The following is a 24,050-nucleotide window of genomic DNA, read 5'->3' as shown; positions in this document are numbered from 1 at the left end:
TGTTGAAAATAGCTTTTGCCTTTCATCTGAAACCACCGTCCTCAGACTAAACCCATGGGAGCAGGTGAACGGCGCATGTACCGCTACACAGGCTGTAAAGGTACTGGGGAATCTACACCTACAGGAAGGAATTTGCTTTTTAAAGTGCACGCAGAACGGTGAAATGGGCTGTCTCGCTTCACGGCGCAGAGTCGGCAATATTCACATCCGGTATACTATTAAAACGTGATTTTTTTTTTTTTACTTAAATTTTTTTAAACTATGTCCTATAATAAAGCCAGACTTCCGAACGGTATAAAATACTTCACAAGTACTTTTTTCTGCTCTCACTGTTCCACCTAAATCCAAAAGCAGCTAGGTTTGCGCCTTCAGTTTCAACACACAGGGTTGTGGAGGGTCTCATCCTGCACCCTTAAGTGAAGTAAAATTTTCATTTCATTGTTATGAATTAAATCCCTTAATTTAATTCGGTGGTTATTTGCAAAAGTTCAGATCGATGTCAGTCGTCTCAGCACTGTTCCTGGAACGGTGCTACTTTATTAATGTGGCAGGCAAAACATTGTTTCTATGGATTGTGCATAAATAGTGTTTATATTATTTTTTTTTTTAATTTCCTGTCTGTGGACAAGCTGGATGCAAAAAATATAAGAGCCAAAGTTGTGTGCTAAGTTGTATGGGTAAACCGTTTCAGGCAATAACTGAGTGCAGAACATGAATCTGGGTGCCTGCAACTCAAACTATATTTCCAATTTAAAATCATTCTGTAAAGAGATCAGATTTTCCTGATTAAAACCCTTGAGAGTGGTTATATTTAATATCCACATCTACATTCCACGCTGTGTTCAAATTTAATCTCATCTAATAACAAGCTTTTTAAATGATATTGACTCCGCTAGAAGACAGCAGCATCTCCAACAGCATATTTTCACAAAACCAGATAAATGAATGACTTCTGCCAAGCTCCACAGAGCAAAGGGCACGACCCGAACACCCCCGCTCACCCCTGCGCTGCACAGGAGCAAGCCAGAGTTCTTTGCTCAAGAAACTACCAATACTTACATCATTCAAAGATTATTTTTTTCCTGCATTGGGTCTGTTAACAAATACATGTAGTTGGAGAAAACAGTTGTTCCAAAGTTTAGAAAAACTATGTTTTCTGGTGAAGGCTGTCAGCCTTTGCTTGTGTTTTGTGCTGTTTCTTACTTTCTACATCCAATGGCTTCTGTTTTCACGTCAGCAGTACCACAACAGGAGTGGCTGTGGATGCATTTGTGAAATGTATTACTACCGTGGCCATCGTCCTACGTCTTCAGTCCTGCGTCTTTTGTAAAATCACCTCTTTGCCTGTATCCCAAGCATTTATCCCTCTGCTTCCCAGTGTGACAATTTCCACATGAGCATTTGGGACTCATCTAAGACGCACGGGTGCTGGCAGCTGCACAGAAGAAAGCCACTTCTTTGCGCATGCTCTGTGGGTTTTATTCCAAAAATACATGACATGATGTTAACTTAGGTTATTGCCTACATGAAGAATGCATTCCATCCACAAAGTCACCAATCTTTATTTTCATTTTATTAAAAAAAAAAAAAAATCTACTTCAAAGCATTATTTTCACATAGACAAGCCCATTCTCCCCACCCCAAAACTCTTCTTTTAATTGACCGTGACACCAAAACGATCTCAACATGTATTAGCTCAGCCAAAATAACGTGAAACAATACTACGAATGTAACTGAAAAATTTTGGTTATGAGGCATAGATATCGAAGTGAAGACTGCAATACATGTATTCATGTTTGAGGAGAATCTATTAGTGTCTTGGAAATTTTAAGAGATCCTCAGAACTGCAGCTGAAAACTGAGCGAAACTGTTGATGTAAAGGACACCGATTTTTACAGGAGAATTTATGACAAGTAGAGCATCTTCTAAGGCGTTTTATAAAGTCCCTTATCTTCAAAGAGCCCTCTTCCTCCTTTGTACTTTTGAAGGGAAAGTGATATAAAGCTCAGCCGGTGATAGCATCCATTTCCCATAAAATTCTCGCTGCGTTTACCGTCAGCTGAAGTGTTTCATTACCTCAGAACTAAATCACGTTCAGCTGGTGCCGCAGTCACTTTCCAAGACCAGAGGATAAATATTTGAATTTCTGTAGGCCGCCGGTAGCCTCTTCTGACTCAGCTCAGGGGGGCGCGGATGCATTCATGTGCGTGTAAGAACACTTGGAGAGCAAAGCCCCTGTTGTCTTCCCCTCCTCTTCATCACCAACCTCTCCCCGTATTGCAGGGGGCTTTTGCTTCACACAGCAGGTGAAAGTGGCCAGAAAGCCCACGCGGAAACGCTTGTTCATAAAGCAGTATATGATGGGGTTGACGCAGGCAGAAGTGTAGGACAGCAAGTGGATAAAGGAGATGGGAGCTCCTGAGAGACGCTGGTCTGCCGACGTGGTGTCGAACGCGCGCCAGGCGTTGACACTGAAGATGGGAGTCCAGCAAAGGAAAAACAAAATCACTATCACCATCAACATGCGGATGACGAGTTTCTTGGCCATTAAGTTGGCAGAAGAGCTGCTGCTTCTCACCCTGTCTATTTTGCTATGGCTGGTAACAGAGAGCTGTTGCAATGGCATTTTCCTTTTTCTTTTGGTTTTGTTGAGGTAGCATCCATCTCCATCCTCGTATTTGGCGCTGCAGGTACTTATTTTTCTTTCTGTACATATAAATTAGTACTTAAATAGTTGGCAAAATATCCCTGAACAGTGATTCAAAGTACAGAACAAAGTGTGGAGTGTAAGTCTAAATAAACAACGTAATTCGTAGCTGAGCAGGTGCTGCAAAGAAAGCACTGTCCTAATTCTGAGTCAGGTGTGTATCAGCTGCTCTGCGTCTGCTATCTCACAATATACATCTCAAGTCTATACAAATTGATGCAAAAGATCTAAGAAGAACACTGTTTGCTCAAGTATTTACTGAAGATTATTTTCAAAATTATATATATATGAATTGGACAATTTTTATTGTATTTATTTACAGAAATGGTCCTCACCCGTGGCCAGAAAAAAAAAATCTTGGCATTTCTCTAATAAGCAAATTAGAAATTTAACGTATCCTGCCTTTGCAAACAAGCCATAGGTGAGGAATTATTTGCTAGTGAATAATGGAATAACTTCAATCAACAAATGCATCTGGTAGGTTCACGACCATAACTGACCATAATGACTATTTTTGCAAATAGAAAATTTTGCTTTTAGTAGCCTCAGGATGACTGCTCATGTCTTCAATTCCAACTTTAAAAAGAAAAAAAAACCCACAAAATAAAAAACTCCAACTCAAAAAAAAAACTAACCTAAAAAAATCCAACTCAAAAAATTAAGTGCATTGTTACCTCGTGAAGATTTTCTCTGGCTGGTATCAAATTTTATTCCTCTGTAGAGTTCCAAAGAAATTAGGCCATACGCAACCATCATTATAATCCCAGGTATAAGAAAGAGTATGAGCAGCAGGAAAGTGTACCTAAAGAGCCAAAAGATAAACTGAGACCAGGGAACAGCACAAAACCAGAAAACCAACTTCTTATCCAGGTGAGAACTGGAGGGGAGGCAGGATTTTAAGATTTTTTAGAAATTTTTTCATGCTAATATGAAGCATCGTTTTGACAGCTCTGGAAATTAGAAGCTTCACACCTCTTCTCCTTCTTCCCCCAGGAAAGTAAAGCAGTAACAAGGCTATCGTGGCTGCAGTCCGTCACCCAGCCTCCGTGGGCACAGGGGAGATGGGCGCTCCCGTATTGGTTAGAGGGGGCAGGAGGTCTCTCTGCCCATGAAGTGGGGCTCTCTGCTGCAACCAGATGAGTGTCGGATGCCCTGGAGCTTTGAATGATGTAAAAATTGCCTTGCAGAAGCCACATGAGCAGCTGCTGATTCCCAAAGGAGCCCCTGGTACTGCCAGTCGCTCTGCGAGCTCTGGCTTGCCAAGGGTCACGGCACACACGGGCAGGGACGGAGCAGCCATGACCTGGGCTTTGAAAGCCATCCGGGGGGCCGTGCAGAGCCCCTGGGGAGGGATCCCGGGGCCGGCAAACCCTTTGCTAAAGAAAGCAGCTTTTACTTGCTTGCACATCTGTTACTCTCCAAGGCAGCTTATTTAATGGGATCGAGAGTTGGGGAAATCGTTCACAAGCCTACGTCTCCTCTTCTCCCTAGGACTTTGGTGCAAAGCCACTAACGCACCTGGGAATCTGCAACAATGCCATGGAGAAGAGAATTTCGCCCTGCAGCCTTGCTCCTCATCTGTTCTCGTACTGGCAAATGCGGGAGACTACTGGAAGCATTGGTACAAATATATTAAGTTTGTGGATACACCATACTGAAGTGGAACTCATTCCCAGTTCCAACTGACCTTCAGTAGCCAAAAAAGCCTCTTACATTTTCTCAGTGCCAGTGAAAGTGTTTAGTCACTGCGCAAGGACACAATGTCTAAATGCCATTGCTGCTTGATAGTGCTACTATTTACTTACTCTGCCTGGACGTGCAGGACTTGTAGCACTGCCTCTGCCCTCACCCCTCTGCCCCTGTGCTCTGTCAATGACCACCAAAAGGGTCCGGTTCTCAGGAAGGGCATTTGCAATCTCTGCAACTTTTCATCTTCTGCACACAGATGGACACTTGCATGTGTCCAGGTTTTTCAAAGATTCATCAAGGATTTCTCTGAAAATATTTAAGTTTATGTATGAATGAGTGAAAGCAGAATTCCCACTTGAAGAGTGACAGGTGCTTTCTTTACAGTGGCAGTAGGGGCTTAGCGGACCATAGAGTGAGAATCATTGGGCATCATTCCTGTGACAAGGGAAAAGTCATGCAAGTGTCAAAATGTAAGCAGCTTTAGAATATTACTAATTTTTTTCACTTCTCAAATAAGCATGATAGAAGTGTAAATGTTTGCTGAAGGTTAATACTTGATTTTTCAATAGGCTTAATGCTACCATGAAATCCTGTTTTCCACCTGATAATTATGCATTTGCTAACTGTCAGTTATGTCTTACCAAGACTGCTGAATGACATCACTTGGCCAAAGGAGCCGGCACATGTTAGCTGTGGTGTTGTTATACTTAGTAAAAGGTACCAGCTTGCTGTAAATGGGGTACGGTGACATGATCGTAAAGGAAATACACCAGGTAGCAGCAATCACTTTCAAGGCATGAGATTTTGTCTGCCAGACCCTGGACTGCAGAGGTTTGCAAATGGCACTGTATCTCTCCAGAGATATGGCAACCAGGTTGAATGTAGATACACTTACAGAGACACCTATACATATAAAATAAAGAAAAAAGGTTATTCCCATGTTTTAAATGCTCATATTTTTTCAAATAGTCTTGCTAACTTTCATAATGCGTAGACAAAATTAAAAATATAGCAATCTATTTATAAGCAAAAATATTTTTAAATATCACACTGATTCATAGAATCACAGAATGTGTTGGGTTGAAAGCGACCTTTAAAGGTCATCTAGTCCAACCCCCTGCAGTAAGCAGGGACATCTTCAACTAGGTCAGGTTGCTCAGAGCCTCATCAAGCCTGGCCTTGAATGTCTCCAGGGATGGGGCCTCCACCACCTCTCTGGGCAACCTGTGCCAGTGTCTCACCACCCTCATTGTAAAGAACTTCTTCCTAATGTCTCATCTAAACCTGCCCTGCTCTAGTTTAAAGCCATTGCCCCTCAGTCAGCAAAGAGTGGGTGGGCAATAGGGCTGAGTCTCCAGGCTGATGTCGCTGCTCTGTGCTTCTCTAACTCCAGAACTCCAAGAGAAAAGATTCACTCTGTCAAACCATGAAATTCTGATAATAGGGAAATAAGACACTCCCCTCCTAATTCTTCTCTTTGCTACTGTAGTTTATACACTTGAGTAATTGCACTGAAAGTCAAACAAGCATTTGGAATCAGTGGGATTAGTATGCTGTTAGTTACACTTTTAACACAGCAGTTCATAATCCCTTTTCTGTTGTCTCAGTTTTTGTAAGTGTTCTGCTTGACTGGTGATCTGATTTTCTCATTCAAGACAATTAAACATGTTATCATTTTTTTAATTAGATTCTAATGGAGTTATGAAGCAGGAGAAATGAAATCATGAAGCAGAATCTTTATCCTTCAAGTGCCCGTGATTTCTCCTGTTCATATATTATAAAATATAACACAGTGGTCTGTCTTTCTCTCACCGAGGTGCTCCAGTTTATCACTGCAAGATTACAGGTATTTCTTCTTAAATTTTTCACAATTTTTTCCTATCAGTGGCTGAGCTTTCATTTAATAATCTTTGCAAATGTTCTAATGAGGGTCAAAATATAAAATGCCGATTTCTTTACAGCTTGTTTTACATAAATTATCTGTATTTTTAACTAAGTTTTACTACATTTTAAAGTGCGAGATTAAGAGCACAGGTGATACAATGGATGTCGGTGCCTGTCTGTCAGTAGAAGCCTCCGTTAACCTGAACTGCTAATGGGAAATATCCACGTTCTGATTCCTAAAATAAAAAACACTTTCATGATGAAAAACTTCATGTTTGAAAATATTTCACTGGATTTTTTTTATGAAATAAATTACACGGTGTGAAATAAGAGAATGATGAGAATGCTACGGTAATTTTTTTATGGTATTTATGACAGCAATTCATTACAATTGTTTAAACATGGCCTTTAGATTTATTGGTTTTATCTACAAAAAGATGTTGATTTCCCATTCGCACACTTTAGGTGTGTACTTTCACATTACACCAAAGCGCTCAAGGGCAGGGGTTGAAAGGGGACCTAACGTTTCTGTCACTAACTGAGGGTCTCCCAAGGCAGCAAAAACTTTACATAATGTTCTTGTTTGTTTTTTTTTTCTTTTTAAGAAACAAGCAAACGTGCAGGAAGCCTTGGAAGTGAGACAAAATCGCTTAGACGGACATACGTAATCCAGGCGTTTTGAAACTCCTGGTCCCACAACCAAAGTGAGTACGGGAAGGCATGTAAAAGTGGGGCTTCTTAAAGTCCACCTCTGAAACCTGTATCTGTATTTTGTGGTCTCCTGGTGAGCTCTGATCACACCAGCTCTGTTCTCAAAGGTGCTCGCTCTAATTTCCAGCTCCGCAAATGCACCTATTTCGGCCCGTTGTTTTTTCTCATGTATGACTGCTACCAAAAATCTGTGGGCAACAGCCGCCCTTAGTGAGGACTCTACAACCCCGTCGTTTCTGAGGGGTGATTTGACCACTGCTAGTAACTCTCAGTGATGGGTAAGCAAGGGCATGCGCCGGGGTCCTCATTAAAGCTTAATCATGCAACGTACTTCTCGCTTAACCTGATCCAGCCAAACACTTCTGTGTGTCGTTAACACTAAGAGGTGCCTCTGTGTTTTGCTGGACCAGACTGACGAAACCAGCGCCATGAAGATTTGCACAAAAAAGTTGTTTCTTCGTGATTTTGGTAACTGCTCAGTTGCAGATGGAAACAACCAGCTTTTTACTGGTCTTTAGTGAACTTCTCCCATATCTTATTAGTCAGTCTTCAAAAGAAACATAAAGTTGCAAGACTTACCCATGAAATAAGTGGCAGTTTTGCAAACGGCGCTACCAAAAATAAAATCTTTCAGCAGGTTGGGGATGAGGGTGAACGGCATGCAGAAAATGCAGAGCATCAGGTCGCTGACTGCGAGTGACAGCAGAAACGTATTGGTGACCGTTCTCATCCGCTTGTTCCTTATCAGCACTGTAATTACCAGAATGTTCCCCAAAACGCTAAGCAGAAATATCAAACAATACAGCAGAATCCGAATTATCTGATGCAAATCTGAAAATTGTACCAAGGGAAAATCAGTTATGCAGCATACAACTCGTAGACTAGTAGTATATGTTTCACCCTTTAATCAAAAGTAAAAGCCTTTCTGCAGTCAGTTTTACTGAGGTTCATGTCTTTACACCAATGCAACATCAGTGGAAGTTCTGAAATTCCTAAACTTATTCTGATCCACCTGACTTGCATAAAGTTACAATACAATACCTGCAGTACAAGGGACATTTGCGGAGCCAAATACAACTTCTTAAAAGCAGGTTCTGCTCACACCCCTTGGTGTGCACCGCTGGCTCACCAGGGCAGCTCCTCCTTTATGCCGAAGTAGGGAACATGATACAGCAATCAAAAATATTTAAATACGTGGATATTTTTTTCAGCCTCAGAGGGCCATAATTTCATATTTAATCACTTTCATGCACGGTATCAGATCAGATAACTCCATTGTTACTGAATTGCTCAAAGAGTAAAAATCATGTTTCTCCAAGTCCTTAGCAGAGCTGTTTACATTTTGTGTCCAATAGTGCTACTGTTTTATTTTTCCATTATATCCAAATTTTGTTCTAGTTGAATTTTTAACATGGAAAAGCCAGTACATACTAAATTCTTTCCTGCCTGTTTCTCATCCTAACTTACCAGCAAGCAGTTGATTTTGCACTCCCTCACAGAAAAAGCCTTGTGTAACTGTTTCTTTCCATAGTACCTCTACTTCCAGCTAGAACTAAATCTGCCTGAAAAAAAAAAAAATATCTATTTTTCTCTACATACCTTTAGAAGGATAAGGTGGATCATCCACACAGAAAAAAGTGTCATTTTCCAAGATGATATTGCACAGGAAAGCAGTAATATTGGTATCGTTCCCGAGGAAGCTTGCATCAACTATTTCCATTCTTCAGTATCCGCAGGTTAGCTTTGATGAAGAAGCGGGGGGGGGGGGTTGTAACTATCTGCCCATTCTTTCAGTAAACAAACACATTTCTGAACGAAACCTTCAGGAGAAAGAGGGGAGAGGCAGTTGTGCAAGGAAGCTCTTCTAACTCTCCGTCAGGAGCAGCTGGCACACAGAGTCCTGTTGAGGCTGAGCAGGATTTATTCCGGGGGCACACCAGGCAGTTCAGACAAGCAAAGCCCGCGTGCACACACACACTCACACGTATGCACCCACATCCACGCACACACACATCCCCTCCCGTACTTTTTTAGATCCACCCTCTTCTGTTACTGGCCCACTGTTGGGATTATAAACAGGCTACAAAAAAGATTACAGCATTAACCCCTTGCAAGATTGCTTCTGCCCACATCTCCACAATATCTCTCAGAGGGAGCCGGGATTGCCACGGCCAATGAATCACAACCAGTGAGTGATGAGGGTGATCAATCCGTCTCTCAACCAACAACATTTAAAATGGTAAGGGTAGCTGAATAAAAGGGCAGAGAAGAGAAAAACATAATGAAGATTTTGCACGCCTGACATGAAAATGATACTTACCTTCACATTTTTCAGAGCAGACTGAAGACTGGGTATGCTCAGAAAAACAGGGGCTGCTACATTTATCTCATCTGGTGAAGTACTAACTTCATATTGAAAGCACTGTACGTGCAGGAGCCAAACCCCAGTAAGTCAACAGACAGACTCACTACTTGCAATGTTCTTGGATCAAACCTCATCAAAGTACGGTATTAGAATTGTTGGTTAATATAAGCAGAAGCCTACATGTTTTCTCAGTGCAAGGACTTGTATATGACTTGAATACAAAATTGATGAACTGATAAGCTGCAGCACATTAGTTACGTGTTAGTGTAAAACACAACAATCTCAATTGTTTAAAAGAAACTCTTCCAAGTTCTGCTTTTTGAATACATAAACATCATACTCTCTAGTGTTTCTGTGAAGCCACGGGCTTTTAACTTCCAGTATACAGCTTGTTTATGGCAAAAAATATAAATAAATATTATAACTGAATATATATAACTTGATTGAAAAGAAATTTCACATTTAAAATCTCTTCTAGTTAAATAGGCAGAGCAATGACAGGCTCCTAACAACAGGTTCGGACCCCTTAAAGTTGATATACAAAGACTGGAAGGTCTGGATTTCTTTTCCACTCTCACCAGCCTTGCTGTATAGTGCTCTTAACGGGAATGGGTACGTAGGAGAGCTGACTGAACGTCTAAACTTCTAATTTCTGAATTAACTTTCTTTAGCAGAGTAATTATATCTTTGCCATTTCTTTTACAGATTCTTGCAGTTTTTAAAAATCTGAGCTAAACCAATTCAAGTTGGCAACCAGCGTGTACGATGTGGAACTGCCTCAGCTGAAAGAAACATTCAGTCCAGCAGGAGTCAATGCCAGCTTCAAAGGTGTAATGTACTGGTAGGAAACTAATCCAGAATGACATGTTCTGGTTTATTTTTCCAGTTGCGAATCTCAAAATGGGAGAAAATCATAGTGAGGAAATAAAAGTTAAAATATGTTTCCATTTTTGCATTGACTGAGCATTAAGTTTGAACATTAGGTACCAAAGTCTCTGAAATTAGCTGCTTATTTCACCTTTATTTTTTATGTGATTAATTTGTGATTTATGTGATTAATTTGTGATTAAATTGATGGGTATTACTAATCAACCCCTCTATTAAATGACAAGCATTGCCCATTTAATTAAACATGGAATTTTTTTTTGTTTAGTTTTGAATTTATTTGTAATTATTTCAGTATTTCCTGAACATTTTCCCTGACAATTTCAAATTGCTACAATATCCCAAAGAGCTGAAATGGCAGCCAAGGCAGGTGCCGATTTAGTAGTGATTGCACAGGAAAAGTAACAGATGCTTTTTGGAAAGGACTGCTGAATTTAGGTTGCTTTTTTTCTCTTCTTCATAGACAACCACAAGATGTAGACTAGCCTAAGCGGCTCAAACTTGTGGTTAACAACTTCTCTTTCCTTTGAAAAGGACTTTCTATAGAAGAAAACCAACAACAAACCAACTCAGAACAACTTTTGTAGCCTACGTCTGCCTGTCTAAGGCGTCCTTTATGCTTAAGATACTCATCCTGCTTTCTGTATCTATATGTAAGTCACTTCAATGAAGTCTTCAAATTTTAGAGAATTTTCTTCTGTTATAAAGTAGCATCCAATCTGAACAATTTTGAGCTTTAAGAGACCTTTCTGTATCAAAAGAAGCTATTATAATTATTTATAATTATTATAATGGTCTAACCTGCTGCAAAACACAGGCTGGGTAATTGTGTTTAGCAATTCCGTTACTGAATTAAATAGCCTGTAATGGAGTTTGAGTCTTTCTGTAAGCAAGATGTCAAATTGTTGTTCTGGGCTTATTCTTAATGTGGAAGAGAAGAAATCTTTCTGGATTCCTGGCACCTTCTATTAGATCTGCATTAGAGAAATCAGCGTCCATAATGTTTTGCTGAATGGCTGATATTAGCAGTGTTTCCTCTATTACTTTTCGCCACAGATGCGTTGCCATTTGAGTTTGGGATCTCTCTCAATTTACTCTTAATCTACAGTGTTTACACTGGTTAAACCACTATATTTTTGGGGCATCATCTGCTGGGCTTCCAGTCTGGCTAAACTGGATTGCACAGAGTCTTCCATGAAGTTTCCATGAGCTGGTTAGAAAGAAGAGAAGCAGCAGAACGAAGGGTGGTGTGGGGGAAGTTACAGAGATGCTGTGGGAGACAGTGATCAGGAGGGAAGACAAGATTAGGGGGATCATTGCAATCAAAGAGATCGCACTGGGGCTATTGTACTGTATCCTGTATCGTGACAGAGAGTGAATTATCATTCTGAATTCAACTTCTCTGTACCTGTCATGTTTTTGCCATATCTGAAGAACATCAGGTTAGTTATTTGTTCCTTGTAAACAAGCTGTTTCATAACTTCCATGAGCATTGTGGCCCAGGTCTAAAATCCTTTCTAGTTATCCTACATTCTTTCACAGATGTTAATACATAAAGATGACTCAAGAATTTAAATAATGGTATATTGAGTTTTTGTGTTGTTTTTTCTGCTGTTCCTTTCCTAAAAATTCCTCTAATCCTATTTGCCTTTTTTATGACTATTGAGAATTGAACTGATGTTTTCATGGAAGAACCTACTGTAAGTTTATTAGTGTCCTGAGCTTCCTGTGGGGCTCCATTCATAATTGCCTTTCACTCCTACTTTTCATTCCTACTTTTTATTTCCAACCTTTTAATCATGCTCTTCCCTGTTTCACTCCAGAACAATGGTTTCTGCCTTGTCCATGATGTTAAATTGCTCCTAAACTCTTGCTTCCATGATTCTCCTACTTCTTTCTGGCAGGCAGATCCATGCCAACTTTGCTCCTCAGCCCAGATAAGTCTTACAGGACTATCTGTGAACATTAATTGCCATCATCCCAGTCTTTGGGAAGCTCCACATAGAGAAGCAATGACGAAACAAACCAAGAAGTGATACAGCAGCTCAGTGATGTGGATCGTGCCCGTAGCATGAGGGAATAATGTTTTAAGTTAAAGAAACAAAACATGAAGCCTGAAGCATGCATGCAAGTCACTGAAAAACTCAGCATATATTCTGCTGAGTTATTAAGACCTTTACTGGCATGACTACCACTGAGTCACCAGTTACTCATGGTTTACTGGCTCTGTGTCCACATGATGCTCTTGGATGCCAGGAACTCGGCTTCCAAGTACCTGCCTCTGATTGCCAGCCTAAGGAGAGACTGCCTTTTTCACTTCTTTTTTCCTGGGGAGAGAAGGAAATCAGACCTCGCCATTTCGCTTTTGCAAAGGCAGCCCAGAGCCATGTTTGCATTGCAGCTCACTTTTTCTGGATGTGCAAATTCAGGTGACATTTGTCAGGCTTATTGTCCTGAATTACTTGTGAGCAGTTGGCATCTCTTCCCGATGCAAGTCCACTGGTGGTGGCAGTGGCAGACCAGCCTGTGCATAAAAAAGCCTGCCATGACCGTGCCACGTGGAAAAGGCTGAACTGCCAGAGAGCAGTGGGCTCTTGTGGAGGACTTGGCATAATGGTCTTCACCTCTGGAAGTTGTAGACGCAGCTGACCATCAGTGGTACATGGTCCCACTAACCCACTTGCTCTCAGGGCTGCAGGTTAGCACAACAAACAGGATAAAGCCAGAGCAAGTGCATGGGTCTCTCATCAGTCTCAACCATTATGTGGAAAGGTGTGAAGGACCAGCTTCCCTGCCATGGCAGGAACCCCTCACCTAGCCCCATCCCAAGGGATGGGCCTGCTACAGCATCAAGGCATGCTTCTTAAGCACATGCTAGAGGGCTGAAGCCAATGAGGCCAGTCAGAGACTTCACGTAGTCAGCAGAAATGCAAAATGGACCAAACTTGGCCTTGGCTGCCTCTCGGTTTAGTCACGTACTGTGCAGACATCAAATGAGTGGAGAGCATAGTGGTGGGAGGCAGAAGTTAGAGCACAGACAGGAAGGGTTGAGAGATAAGCACTGTGCCATGGTTCACTCCAGAGGGCACTAACTTCAACCACAAGTGAGCACGGAACGACTGAAGGAGCGCTATCTTGTGCAAATCCCAGCAACTGCATAGTTACTGTTTAAAACAAACTGGATCACCTTGTTCACATGTTCAGATCTCTAAATCTGCAAGGTGTGGCTTTCCTCTACGAAATTTGTGCAGACCGTGTGCCCAGAGATCTTTACCTGTTATTACTGTCCCCACCGGTTTTCCTTCTGTGAATGCCAGGCTTACAGACTGGCTTGTAATTCCGAGGGCTTAGTTCTCCTGGAGCCCTTTTTAAACATTGGCATCACATTTGCACAATTTTTTTTCTCTGGCAACAATGTAGTCCTAAGCAAGAGATTACACATCATGTTTAATAATTTTACTATTTCCTTTAGAAGTTCTGGATGAATACCATCTGGTCCTGGGCTGAGCTGGATTCAGCGTCTGCTGGTTCATTTGCCAGACTAAATGAGTAAGAATTTGCTATGAACTCTTGACTCTCCTTTTGGAGTGGATTTTCTGCATGAAACATATTAAGATCAAAGAGTTTTGTTTTTCTAGGCATTTTTTTTTGCATAGATTTACTCAAATGTACAGCCAATAACCTTAATGTTTGGACAGTTCTGAGTTGCCTTTTTAGCATCATTTCTCTCTGCATTACGTTTAGCTAATTGCATGATAGATCACTCTCCATGCAGATCAGTATCATCTCATTGTCTCCCTGCAAGCTTTAGAACAGAGAAAAAAAAAGAAGCTGTTTTAATGAAATGCTTGCTAATCACAGATGTAATTTTATTATTTAGGAGAAACAAAAACCTGAATGTCTGTCCCACTTGAACTTAATCATGCATTATCTCGGATATTGGAAGTTTTAGGCAAGAACTTCCTTTGAGTTGGCTGCTTTATTAACAACACTAATTTATTAATAAAATTGGCTTTGTTAATTAAGAAAGAATTTAGGTACCATAATTTAGCTGTGTAGATAGTTTAGAGAAAAGTATGCAAAAATATTTTTCCCCATATTCGAAGAAGAGGACGGCTAATCCATGAAAACAAAAGAATATGCCATTTAAATTTTTTTTTATTATTTTAATCTTAATCCCTTTTTTCCCCTCTAATGTCAAATACTGAACGCACTGGCTTTGCAGCCAAAACAGTTGCTGTGCTCTGTCATTTCATGCTCTGTGTACAATGCTTTTCTCATCCAAAACCAAACCACAGCATTTTACAGTTGCCTCATTCTTTTTTCTGAAGAATAAGCATCTGTTCTGTTTTTTCATTAATGTGACAAAGATCTTTACTTAAATTTAAATAGAAACTCAACTTGTAAGATGATGAATTGGGAAAAGCTTATCTTTATCTTGTGTCAAACCTACAAATAATTTTGGGTGTGTTGCCAGTTCTTTTTTGTTCTGGCAAATGAAATAAAATAAATGAATTAAAAGATATATATGTGGAAAGTCATGGTCTACTTCTCTTCTCACTTCCCAGGGTTATGCTGGCATATCGCCACTGATTCAGTGGAGTTACTCACACACATACAAACTACAGGGAGATCTGAATTCGGCCACACTTTTGGAGAACACACAAAATTCTCAGGAGCACATTTATTTTAAGCTTTTTCAAAGTGATCTGAGCTTGAGTCCTATGAGGGTCTCATGGTAACTGCAATTCAGACCAGTTTATATCATACTCATCTAAACTCAGTAAAACATAAGGATGAAATTTCCTTCTGAGCACCCTGTTGTACCGACAATGATTTCTGAAATAGCATTCACCAGCCGCAGAGGGGATCAAAGGCAAACAGGGTGCTCTGGCTGCCCCTCCAGTGCTTCTCCAGTGGTCACGTATGACGGTGCTGTGGCATGTCGCTTAGTAAATGCCTGGAAGACTCCGGAGGTCTTGATAGATGATACTCCATCCAGACACATCTCAAGGTATCTTTTAAATTATTTTGGGGTTGACCACTTTTCTTTCTTTTGAAGTGCCAATTCATAGTATTTGAACTTCCTGGATGTTTGCAATAGCATCCACCTGACCTACCCATGAGACACATTACAGCTGGCCTTGATGCCTTCATGGGCATCCAGTCAGTCACACCATCTTCCTGGGAAGAGAGGAAATGAGGCCTCCCAGGTGACGGCTGTGACTTTTATACAATGCCCAAGACTCACTGATGAACAGGACAAATAAAGCACATTGTCTCTGTAAATCTTCAGGTCCAATGTCATAATCCTGTTAAAGTTTCTGTGGGTTCAAGAACAGCCAGAAATTCAGTTTTGCTCCAGAGATTGCTATGCAAGTGTTGTACAAAGTTTAGGGAAAGCTGCTTCAAAGAAATATGTGTAAATGGTCTGTCCAGTGTAACGTAAGGTCATATAAAAATCCTACAACCTGTGACAGGCAATAAGATACCATTGGTAAGGTCTGGGATAAATCATTACCCACTTATTCCTCCCGCATGGTTTATCGTGCATGTTGTGACTGTAGTTGGCGCTTCTCAGCCAACATTGGCCTACCACTAGGCTCTGCTCTGTCTTCTCTCTCCATATACCTTGTCCTCTAACTAATTGTTAAAATTGAGGGCAGAAGTTATAATAATGCTCACTGGACTACTGAAGCCGACCCTTTCCTTTTTTGTGGCGTATCATAACTGATACACAAGTGCTTATGAGAAATTAATAGAAACCCATGAAAGTGGAACATCATCGATGTTTTTAAAAGGTGCTTGTTTCTTTCGTGGGTTATACACTGGGTTGTACGTGCAGTTATTTCCTTCACCCTGTGAAAGTATTAGTTTGCTAGAAAAAAAACAGTTCAGGATTCAAGCCAGAGGTGCAAGGAAATAGCCCTGCACACCCTGCTGTTGTGGGTGCTAGAACCACAAGCCAACTTACCAGCAAGAACACATGGCCCAAGATGTCACTTTTCTTTTATTATCTTAACACCATCAGGTGTTGGTATCATTAATGGGTTCCTTTGAGTGTATTTTGCAGGCTAGACCAGCATCAATCAAAGGCAATGTTCACATGTTTGAAGGTACCAGTCAACCTGAGACTGTTTCCTGAGGCAGGGTCATGACACGGTTTGTAAAAAACAGATAAAAGATTGGGGGCTGCCACCAGAAAGCCCCCCATAGATTATAATGTCAGCAAGACAAAGGTATAACTGTTCTTGACATATTACTGAGTTTCTTAATAAAGCTCAACACTGGAACAGACTGCTAAATAAATCCCCATCTGTAACAATCAAGAACTGCAGTCTTTTATTTTTAAGATTCCAGTTAAGAACATAACAAAGAGTCACTACTATTCTACTGCTAGCGATTTTCATTAGTAGAACTCAAAGAAATATATGAAAGAAGCTGGTTACATTAACTGCAGTCACTATGAGTTTCAATTTAAAGATGGAACAAGTGAAGCACAGGAAAGTGAAATATTTGGCACAGGCCATGCAAGGGACTGGTGAGAGAGACAGGAAAAGGAAGGCAGTCTCTTCAGACTTGGTCCGGTGCTATATTTGTCAGACAGCTCTGCCCTCAAGAGAAGCCACGCTATACTCATGACGTTGAGATCAAATAGATTTCTCCATTTCCGCAGAATTAGATAAAGAGATGTTAGTTTCACAACACCAACTAAGTCATTAAGGGACTGGCTGTGCAGTTGTAACTGCATATAATACAACAACAAGTCAGTTGTATTATTGGGTAAATTGGTACCAGCATGTCTGAAGCCAGGGCTTTGATTTAAGATTCCGAAGTTGATGTGTCTTGCTATGTACGGAGAGAAGTTACTTTGCATTTCATGACATCTGATCTGACATCTACATTTTTGGAGGAGTATCTGTTTCTGTAACAGATGATAAATATCTTTAAGGTAATACTATTGAAATTTGTTCATTGACATCTGAGTTCCCAAGAATCATATAATTCTTGCCATAAGGGAACCTAAGCTCTAGGTAGCAAGAAAAGTATTGTCTCTACTAGAAAAATACTGAAAATTACACTTAGATAAGAATTCATTTAATCAATAAGATCAGTTCTTGAAAGCTTCATTTTTTATAGGAATCATAAACTTTCTATGAGCAGCAGTCGTCTGATCTGACATAAATTTGCACAAGTCTGCACAAGAAATCAAACATATAATTTGGTTGTATTTTGATGAATTACCAATTATTCAGCAGCTAAAGAGGGGCACATAGCCTCACTTTTTTCAAAGTAACTAACTGGCTAAGTCTTTTATCAACAACTGAATTCTGAGTATGAATTTTATTCATTTGAGACAATTCAGACCATGAAGTGAGGGTAAAGAATCAGAAGAAGAAAACAGGAAATAAAGTATTTGCAGTGGGGTATCTGGTTAGGAAATAGCTATCCAGAGCTAATTCTAAATCTAGAGCTATATCTAAAAATTTTAGGAGGTATTGCAAAATGTCTCTCCTTTAGAAGATGCTCCTACCATTATTACTGGTACAACATAGATAACTACTATCGTCTATAAACCCCTACCAGCAATCCCCACAAAGAAATAATACTCCCTCTTTGAAGTACTTAATCCAAGCAGGATTTTGATCTAATAAAAAGAAAAGCAAAAGATTGCGTGATGCTTAGAACTTTGCTGGTTTTCCATCGTCATGATTTTGCATGGAAGTGAGATGATGGGTTGTCCCCTTCAAGTTCTGGAGCTCGAAGAACGAAAGTAAGATTTTAAGTTAGGCTCATGGCTATGCATCTTGTTATACACAATTAAGTATTTTATTGTTTGACTGTTGTTCTTTTACTGTGACAACCTCCAGGCCAGTTTTTTCGGTTAACTGGAACTCTACTAGCTGACAGGTTGGACTAATTATTGGACCAAGTAAGATGAGGTACAGAGAGACCTTCAGGAGTGAAGACAATTTATCACAGCAGAAGTTCTGGTCTTGGTCTTAATTTCTGGAATGTTTATCTTTATTTGTAAATTAGCCAAATTGTCTTTGCATTTTGGACTTCTTTGATAGGCATAATGCTGACCAAGAACCGGATGTAGAAAGCTGTCCGTTGTAATTTTTTGAGAAACCAAGAGGCGGGTCAAGCCCATGGTAATAACAAATACTGTGATTTATTTCAACTATTGTGCTAAACTGTGCTGGGAGTGTTTGATAGTATTTCCACACAGAGTCATTTCAAGATATTATTCAAACACTGAAACACTGAAAATAACAATTTCCAGAGTTTCACCAGAGATGGGCTGTTAAAAGATAGCGCTATTGGCCTTACTTGCCATGCTTTTGTCTATGTAATTCTTAAGAAAACACACTCTGAGGAACAATTGCCGTAGTTAGTTTGGACTATTTGCCCATGTTTATACAATATTACATTGTGCAGGGAGTTAATGTGACTGAAAGCATGTAAGTTTTAAATTCATTTTCATTGTTTAGTCTTTGCTTACATTACAAAACTGTTTTAAAGCTGCCAAGGAGAACACTCAACTCTCAAAAGAAGGGAAAAACAAAAGTCCTAGGACAATTTCTGCTCTGAATTCTCTCTACGCTCACTTTTTGATAGAGCCTGGCTCAATTAGGATGCTATGGTATCCCCAAACACCCAGGGACTTACAAATCAGATAAAAATATAAGTTGGATCATTGGGCTTTAATGCTTGTATACAGGAAAGTTATATGATACGCTGTCAATTTTGCTTTCACAAACATTTGAAAATTTGCAACTAATGTGGATGATTTCTTTTAAGAATTTTTGGTGTGCCGGAAGTCGTTATCTTACATTTCCAATTTCATGCATACTGGTTTGGCCCTTTCTGTAATCAACTGCACTGGTGTTAAGCGTGCTTTCTACAGACAAAGCAGTGCAAAACAGTCACAGATCATATGGATTGCGACTACTGTATCACTTCTCAGGTACCTTATTTCTTCCAGCGTTCTTTTATTCTAATGCATTCATTTTGCAATCCTGCAATGTGGGGAAAATGAATAAATTGGAGTAGGAAAGTTATTTCTGATGAGACCATGACAAAAGATCAACAACAATTAGTATTTTATTTTTACAAGCTTTGCTTATTGAAGTTGCTGAAGCAAGTAAAGGGTGTTTAAAATATTTTAATAATGCTCCCACATTCTACTCTCACTGTGGTGTTAAAACCAGCAGTACCAGAAGTATAATCTTGCTCAAACCATAATCTTACAGTGATCTTATCTCTTCCATTTACATTTCAGTTAGAAAGCCCGAAGTGTCAGCTGCAATTTTATACTTGGTAAAGACAGACCTCCCCAAAGTCTTCCCTTAATTCTTAATGACTGCTTATAAAAGTTGTTACTGGAAGTCAAATGGGAATGCTCTGGCAAAATGAAAAGTAAAGCAGTATTTATTTAATTAGCTGTTAAACTGAGTAATTTCAGACTGGAATATCTTGTTCGCAAGACCTTACATAGAGAAGGCTACAAATTTAAAATTGGATTCTGTAGGAAATATTAAAATAAATTCTAAAAAATCAAATAATGATATAAATTTCTAAATAAATTTGGATTTTCTGTTTTAAGAAGGAGTAGGTGGTAGGTCATATACAATATCATCCAACCTGAAATGATAGGAAACTTTTGTTCTTCTGGTCTGACATGTTACTAAATATCCAAGGCCTTCTAGATTTAATGCTGTTTGGGAAGAAACTGTCAGTACAAATTGATATTTCTTTGATGAAATCCAGCATACTTATCAAGAAGGCAGTGAATTTCATTTCCCTGAATAGTACTGGGGAATGAGAAACAAAACAGGATTTTTCCTCGCCTACACTTTTCCTGTCATCCTATTAATTATGTGGTGGCTCATTTAGTTAGTGACATGATAATGACTTCTTCTGTTCCTTCTTCGATGCAGCCTCATGAGTGCTTCTTGAGCTACTGCCCTTCCTTTCTGTGTGCATTTTCTCCTCCTTTAAGCCAACTTAACCAAAACCAAAACTGTGAATTTGCAAATAGCACCTTAAGTCTCAAGTGTTCATCCCTTTGGCCACACAACTGAGCTGTATTCAGTACCTTCCACAGGGGTGTTATTTCCAGTTCTAAGGAGTAAATAAATGGTTAGGTCTCCAAGACTTGTGCCTCTTGGATAAAGTTACTAAAGGCAGTAGTACCTTACTGCATAAGAATATTTTTTACAAAATAATTTAAGTTAAAAAAACCCCAACACATATTAACTCACGTCACAGTTAAAGCTCACTGAAAGTTAAAGCCATCACGTGGTTATGGATATTTGGGGGTTTTGGTGTCCTAAATCACTGCATAATGATGCCAAAGCAAAGTGTTTTTCTAAGTGAATATTTGATTATAAAATCAATATGCATACACAGATCTTGTCCTAACCCCTTACCAAACCTTCTCTATAGGCTATTTTAAGTCTTTGTCCTATTCCTATTCTTGTTGCAAACCTTTACAGTTATATTTGGGGAGAAAAATTAATTATGTTTTGAAAGTAACTTCCTTCAAAGAATCAGTGTTGTCTCCTGCTATTATTTCCCTGTATGTCCCCCCAGTATGTTGGGGGACAGTGTTATGTGTCACCTCTTTGATCTAAATCTTTATTATGATGCCTTTATTTTTAATCTGATTTTACCCAAATGAAAAGCCTCATAAGCAAGAGTGGGTCATTCCACTGTTGAACAGCTCCAATGAGGTATTTTAATGCCGTGTCTTAGGTTGATGCTATACGCTCTATCCAGCAGAAACATACCTTGCTCTACTCTCTATGAGTGCAAGCCTGAATGCAGCTTCAGAGACCAGGAAATTTTTATCCACGCTGGCTACTAGTGTGTATCCACGTATTTATTTAGGCTGGGAGTGCCTTTTATCCCATCCGTTCCAGAAAATATGCCTGTTTTAGTACCCAGTGGGCAGGAATGTTGGCCGCAGGGGTCCTTCATATGAAGATCAAAAGTGATGAATGACAAAAGTCAGCAGGGAGGGTAGGGAGGCACCCCCTGAGGAGGGTGGGCTACGGCAAGCTACCCGATGAGCTTCAACTCAGGGATGTGGACTCCTGGGGCTGGATCAGGGAAAATCTAGCTTTAAAATATTCCGCACCTTGGCTGTCGAATGTGTCACAGTTATCCTTCTGACATTACACATTCCTCCCGTTACACTGCTCTAAGACTGCTTGCTCATATTAATGACTGAGCGCCTCAGCTATGGCAAATCAGTACAGTTTTGCTAAATTGTTCTACCAGCTTCATAACTTGTCTCTTCGCTTTCTTTTTTTGCAATGAATACAAATAATTCCAACCTTTCTCCAGCTCTTTAGCACTATGACCTTTGTGAACATTTTCTAATTTTCCTTCCTGGTCTTTCTGGGAACATGTTGCAATATAGATTGTAAGATTCAATCCTGTATCCTGTTCATTAACAAAATAATAAAATTTTTTACGTAGTACCTCTGTCCTTTTTTGGTTTAGCAAATTTGTTGTGCGTTGGAAAGATTTCTTTACAGAGCTCTAAATAGTGACGCAAACCAGAAAACCTGACTGCATTTGTATATTTAATTTTTGTTTTTGCTTTCATTGTGCAGAACATCATCTGAAATCATGTCATCTGGGTTTGTTTGTGCTCCCCAGAGCTGGGTACAATATTTCCGTGCCATTTTTCCTTTAAGCAGGTGTGTATGCTAATTTATATTTTTTGGGTTAGTGAGAGAAGGGTAGCCAGCTATTCAACAGCTCTGAATCCAGTCTGCGGAGCTGTGCTTTATATGTTTCTTCTTCCACCTGACCATTCCACTCTTTTCAGGTATTTGCTTTGAATTCTTGTGTATTTTCTTATTATGAACTTATTTCCATAGTAAAAATTGATCCTTTATTTGTGTTTATGCACATTTATTTGTGTATACGCACAATTCTTGTAACAGGCAGCATTAGTACTCCATGTTTTCACACAATTTTCTGCAATAATGTATTCCTGGAAATAAACCGAGAAACTGTGTTTAGAAATTAGGGCTCACTCTTACCTTTCGACTTACTCTCTTTTGAACTAAGCCCCTGCCATGGGGCTTAGAGTCTCAGAAGAGACTCTATTCCATAGTTGGTGAAGTTATTTATTCAGTGCCTGGCGCTCCCTTTTGATGGGATAAAGCATTTGTCTGTACAAGGAAAGAAAAGCACCATCAGTGGAGACAAAACTATGAGAAACTCATGAAGGTTCTGCTTGCTATGTTCAGTTCATTCAGCATTTCCATTTTTTAGTTTATCTTACTACTGCTTCTAGCTGTCTTTTTAACAGAAATCACCTAAAATCAAGAACCAAAGCAATGTGGAACTCCTAAACGAGACTGATAATCCCTGACGTCATTGGTAGTCAGGTCTAGCTCTCAAGTTCAGCCACATATTAGATAAAACATATTACTTCTCATGAACAATAGTCTGCAATAAGAGATGTTTTCTGCTCTGATAAGTGGAGATACATCATCTCAGCTTCCTACATTCTTCAGATTGCATCAGTGGTATTTGGGCAAAAATCTCATAACTCCACGGGAACTGATTATTTTAAATAAAGTATTGAAACTTGTCAAAATATCCACTGTCACTTTTGGGGCAGTAATTTGAATAAAGCTTGAAATTGATGATGGTGAGTCACTGACAGAAATTTCTTTTTTGTCACACCTCTCTGTTATCAGTTCCAAACAATATATCATAGTTCTGACTGCACAAGGAAACCAGAGGATGCTATAAAGGTGAGCTTGCAGGACTGGCCCATAACTGAGATTAAAGTTTAATATACGTCAGTCTAATACAAAGAGCGAGCACGCTCAGCAAAGGACTGAGTATGATGTTCTCTGAAAGAACCTGCTTGGATGAGAAATCGGGGGAGTGGCTGTTTGAACCTGATGCTTTAGTTCACAAGTGAAGTTCTGCTAACGGCTTGAGATGGAGGATGGGGGTTATGGATTTTAAAACTCATGAGTTAAAATGGTTCCAAGTGAAGAAAGAAGAAATGAAGGTCTGGACAGGAGAAGATTTTTACATTAAAAAAGTCCAAAACAACAACAAAAAAATACAGTTTGCCTGAGAGGGGATAAAAATGCCCTGTTCTCCTGTCTGAAGAAGACAAATTTGGAGGGCTTTGGAGCTGGGGAGAAAGTGTGTGGTTTCTGTTTGAGTTTGTGGTTTTTTCCTTTAATGTCTTGTCTTTTTGTTTTGGCAGGAAAAAAATGTTGTTGGGGGTTTTTGGGGGGGGGGGTTGGGTGTTTTTTTTTTTAAAACCTAGGCTTCTGTGGCACTTGGCTGATCTGGCTGGGACACAGCTATCCTTCCACGTGACCCAGTCTGCCCTTGGGGATCATACATGCTGTCATTCTCCTGGCAGTGTCTCACGTAGCACAAAAAAAGGGAACAACCTGGAGATCTACACAATATTTATGATGCATTTTCAGGGTGAATGTAATGTGTAGCTCCTCCGGGACAGCGTTAATCCCCTATTACTCAGGGTGTCAAGGAAATGTAAGTGGCTTATCTACTGTAATAAGTGACAATGATTGGATGCTCAGACCTATTCTCCACCATACCTTGTTCCCTCACCCTCAGCACAGGTAAAGGGGCAGTGTCCCCCCTCCGGTCCCTCCCCACCCCTGTTCCCACAGCAGAGAAAGCAGCCCTAAGGTGAGGCTTCATGAGTTGGCATTTCTAGCAGCAAGAGAACGAAAGATGAAGGTGGGATCAGGGCGCCATGAGTGTTGTGAATTGCTTAGGGCAAGAGTG

At 39.9% G+C, this 24,050-nt stretch overlaps 1 protein-coding gene and 1 long non-coding RNA gene across 2 annotated transcripts; one reads left to right on the top strand and one right to left on the bottom strand.

The window, feature by feature from the left end:
• Positions 1-2,179: 2,179 nt before the first annotated feature.
• Positions 2,180-8,711, bottom strand: CCKAR (cholecystokinin A receptor). The gene is made up of 5 exons (XM_054203340.1): positions 8,591-8,711; positions 7,571-7,822; positions 5,038-5,299; positions 3,382-3,509; positions 2,180-2,706 (listed from the first exon to the last, which is right to left on the bottom strand). Exons 1-5 carry the CDS (start codon positions 8,709-8,711, stop codon positions 2,180-2,182), a joined length of 1,290 nt encoding a protein of 429 aa, XP_054059315.1.
• A 435-nt stretch (positions 8,712-9,146) lies between these two features.
• Positions 9,147-10,191, top strand: LOC128909753 (uncharacterized). Its single transcript, XR_008466504.1, has 3 exons — positions 9,147-9,230; positions 9,327-9,438; positions 10,062-10,191. It is a non-coding gene; the product is annotated as an uncharacterized LOC128909753 (long non-coding RNA).
• Positions 10,192-24,050: the final 13,859 nt, after the last annotated feature.

The sequence above is a fragment of the Rissa tridactyla genome, chromosome 5 (genome assembly GCF_028500815.1).
Source record: "Rissa tridactyla isolate bRisTri1 chromosome 5, bRisTri1.patW.cur.20221130, whole genome shotgun sequence".
NCBI classification, from domain to species: domain Eukaryota; kingdom Metazoa; phylum Chordata; class Aves; order Charadriiformes; family Laridae; genus Rissa; species Rissa tridactyla.
This window is presented reverse-complemented; position numbering and strand designations above follow the sequence as displayed.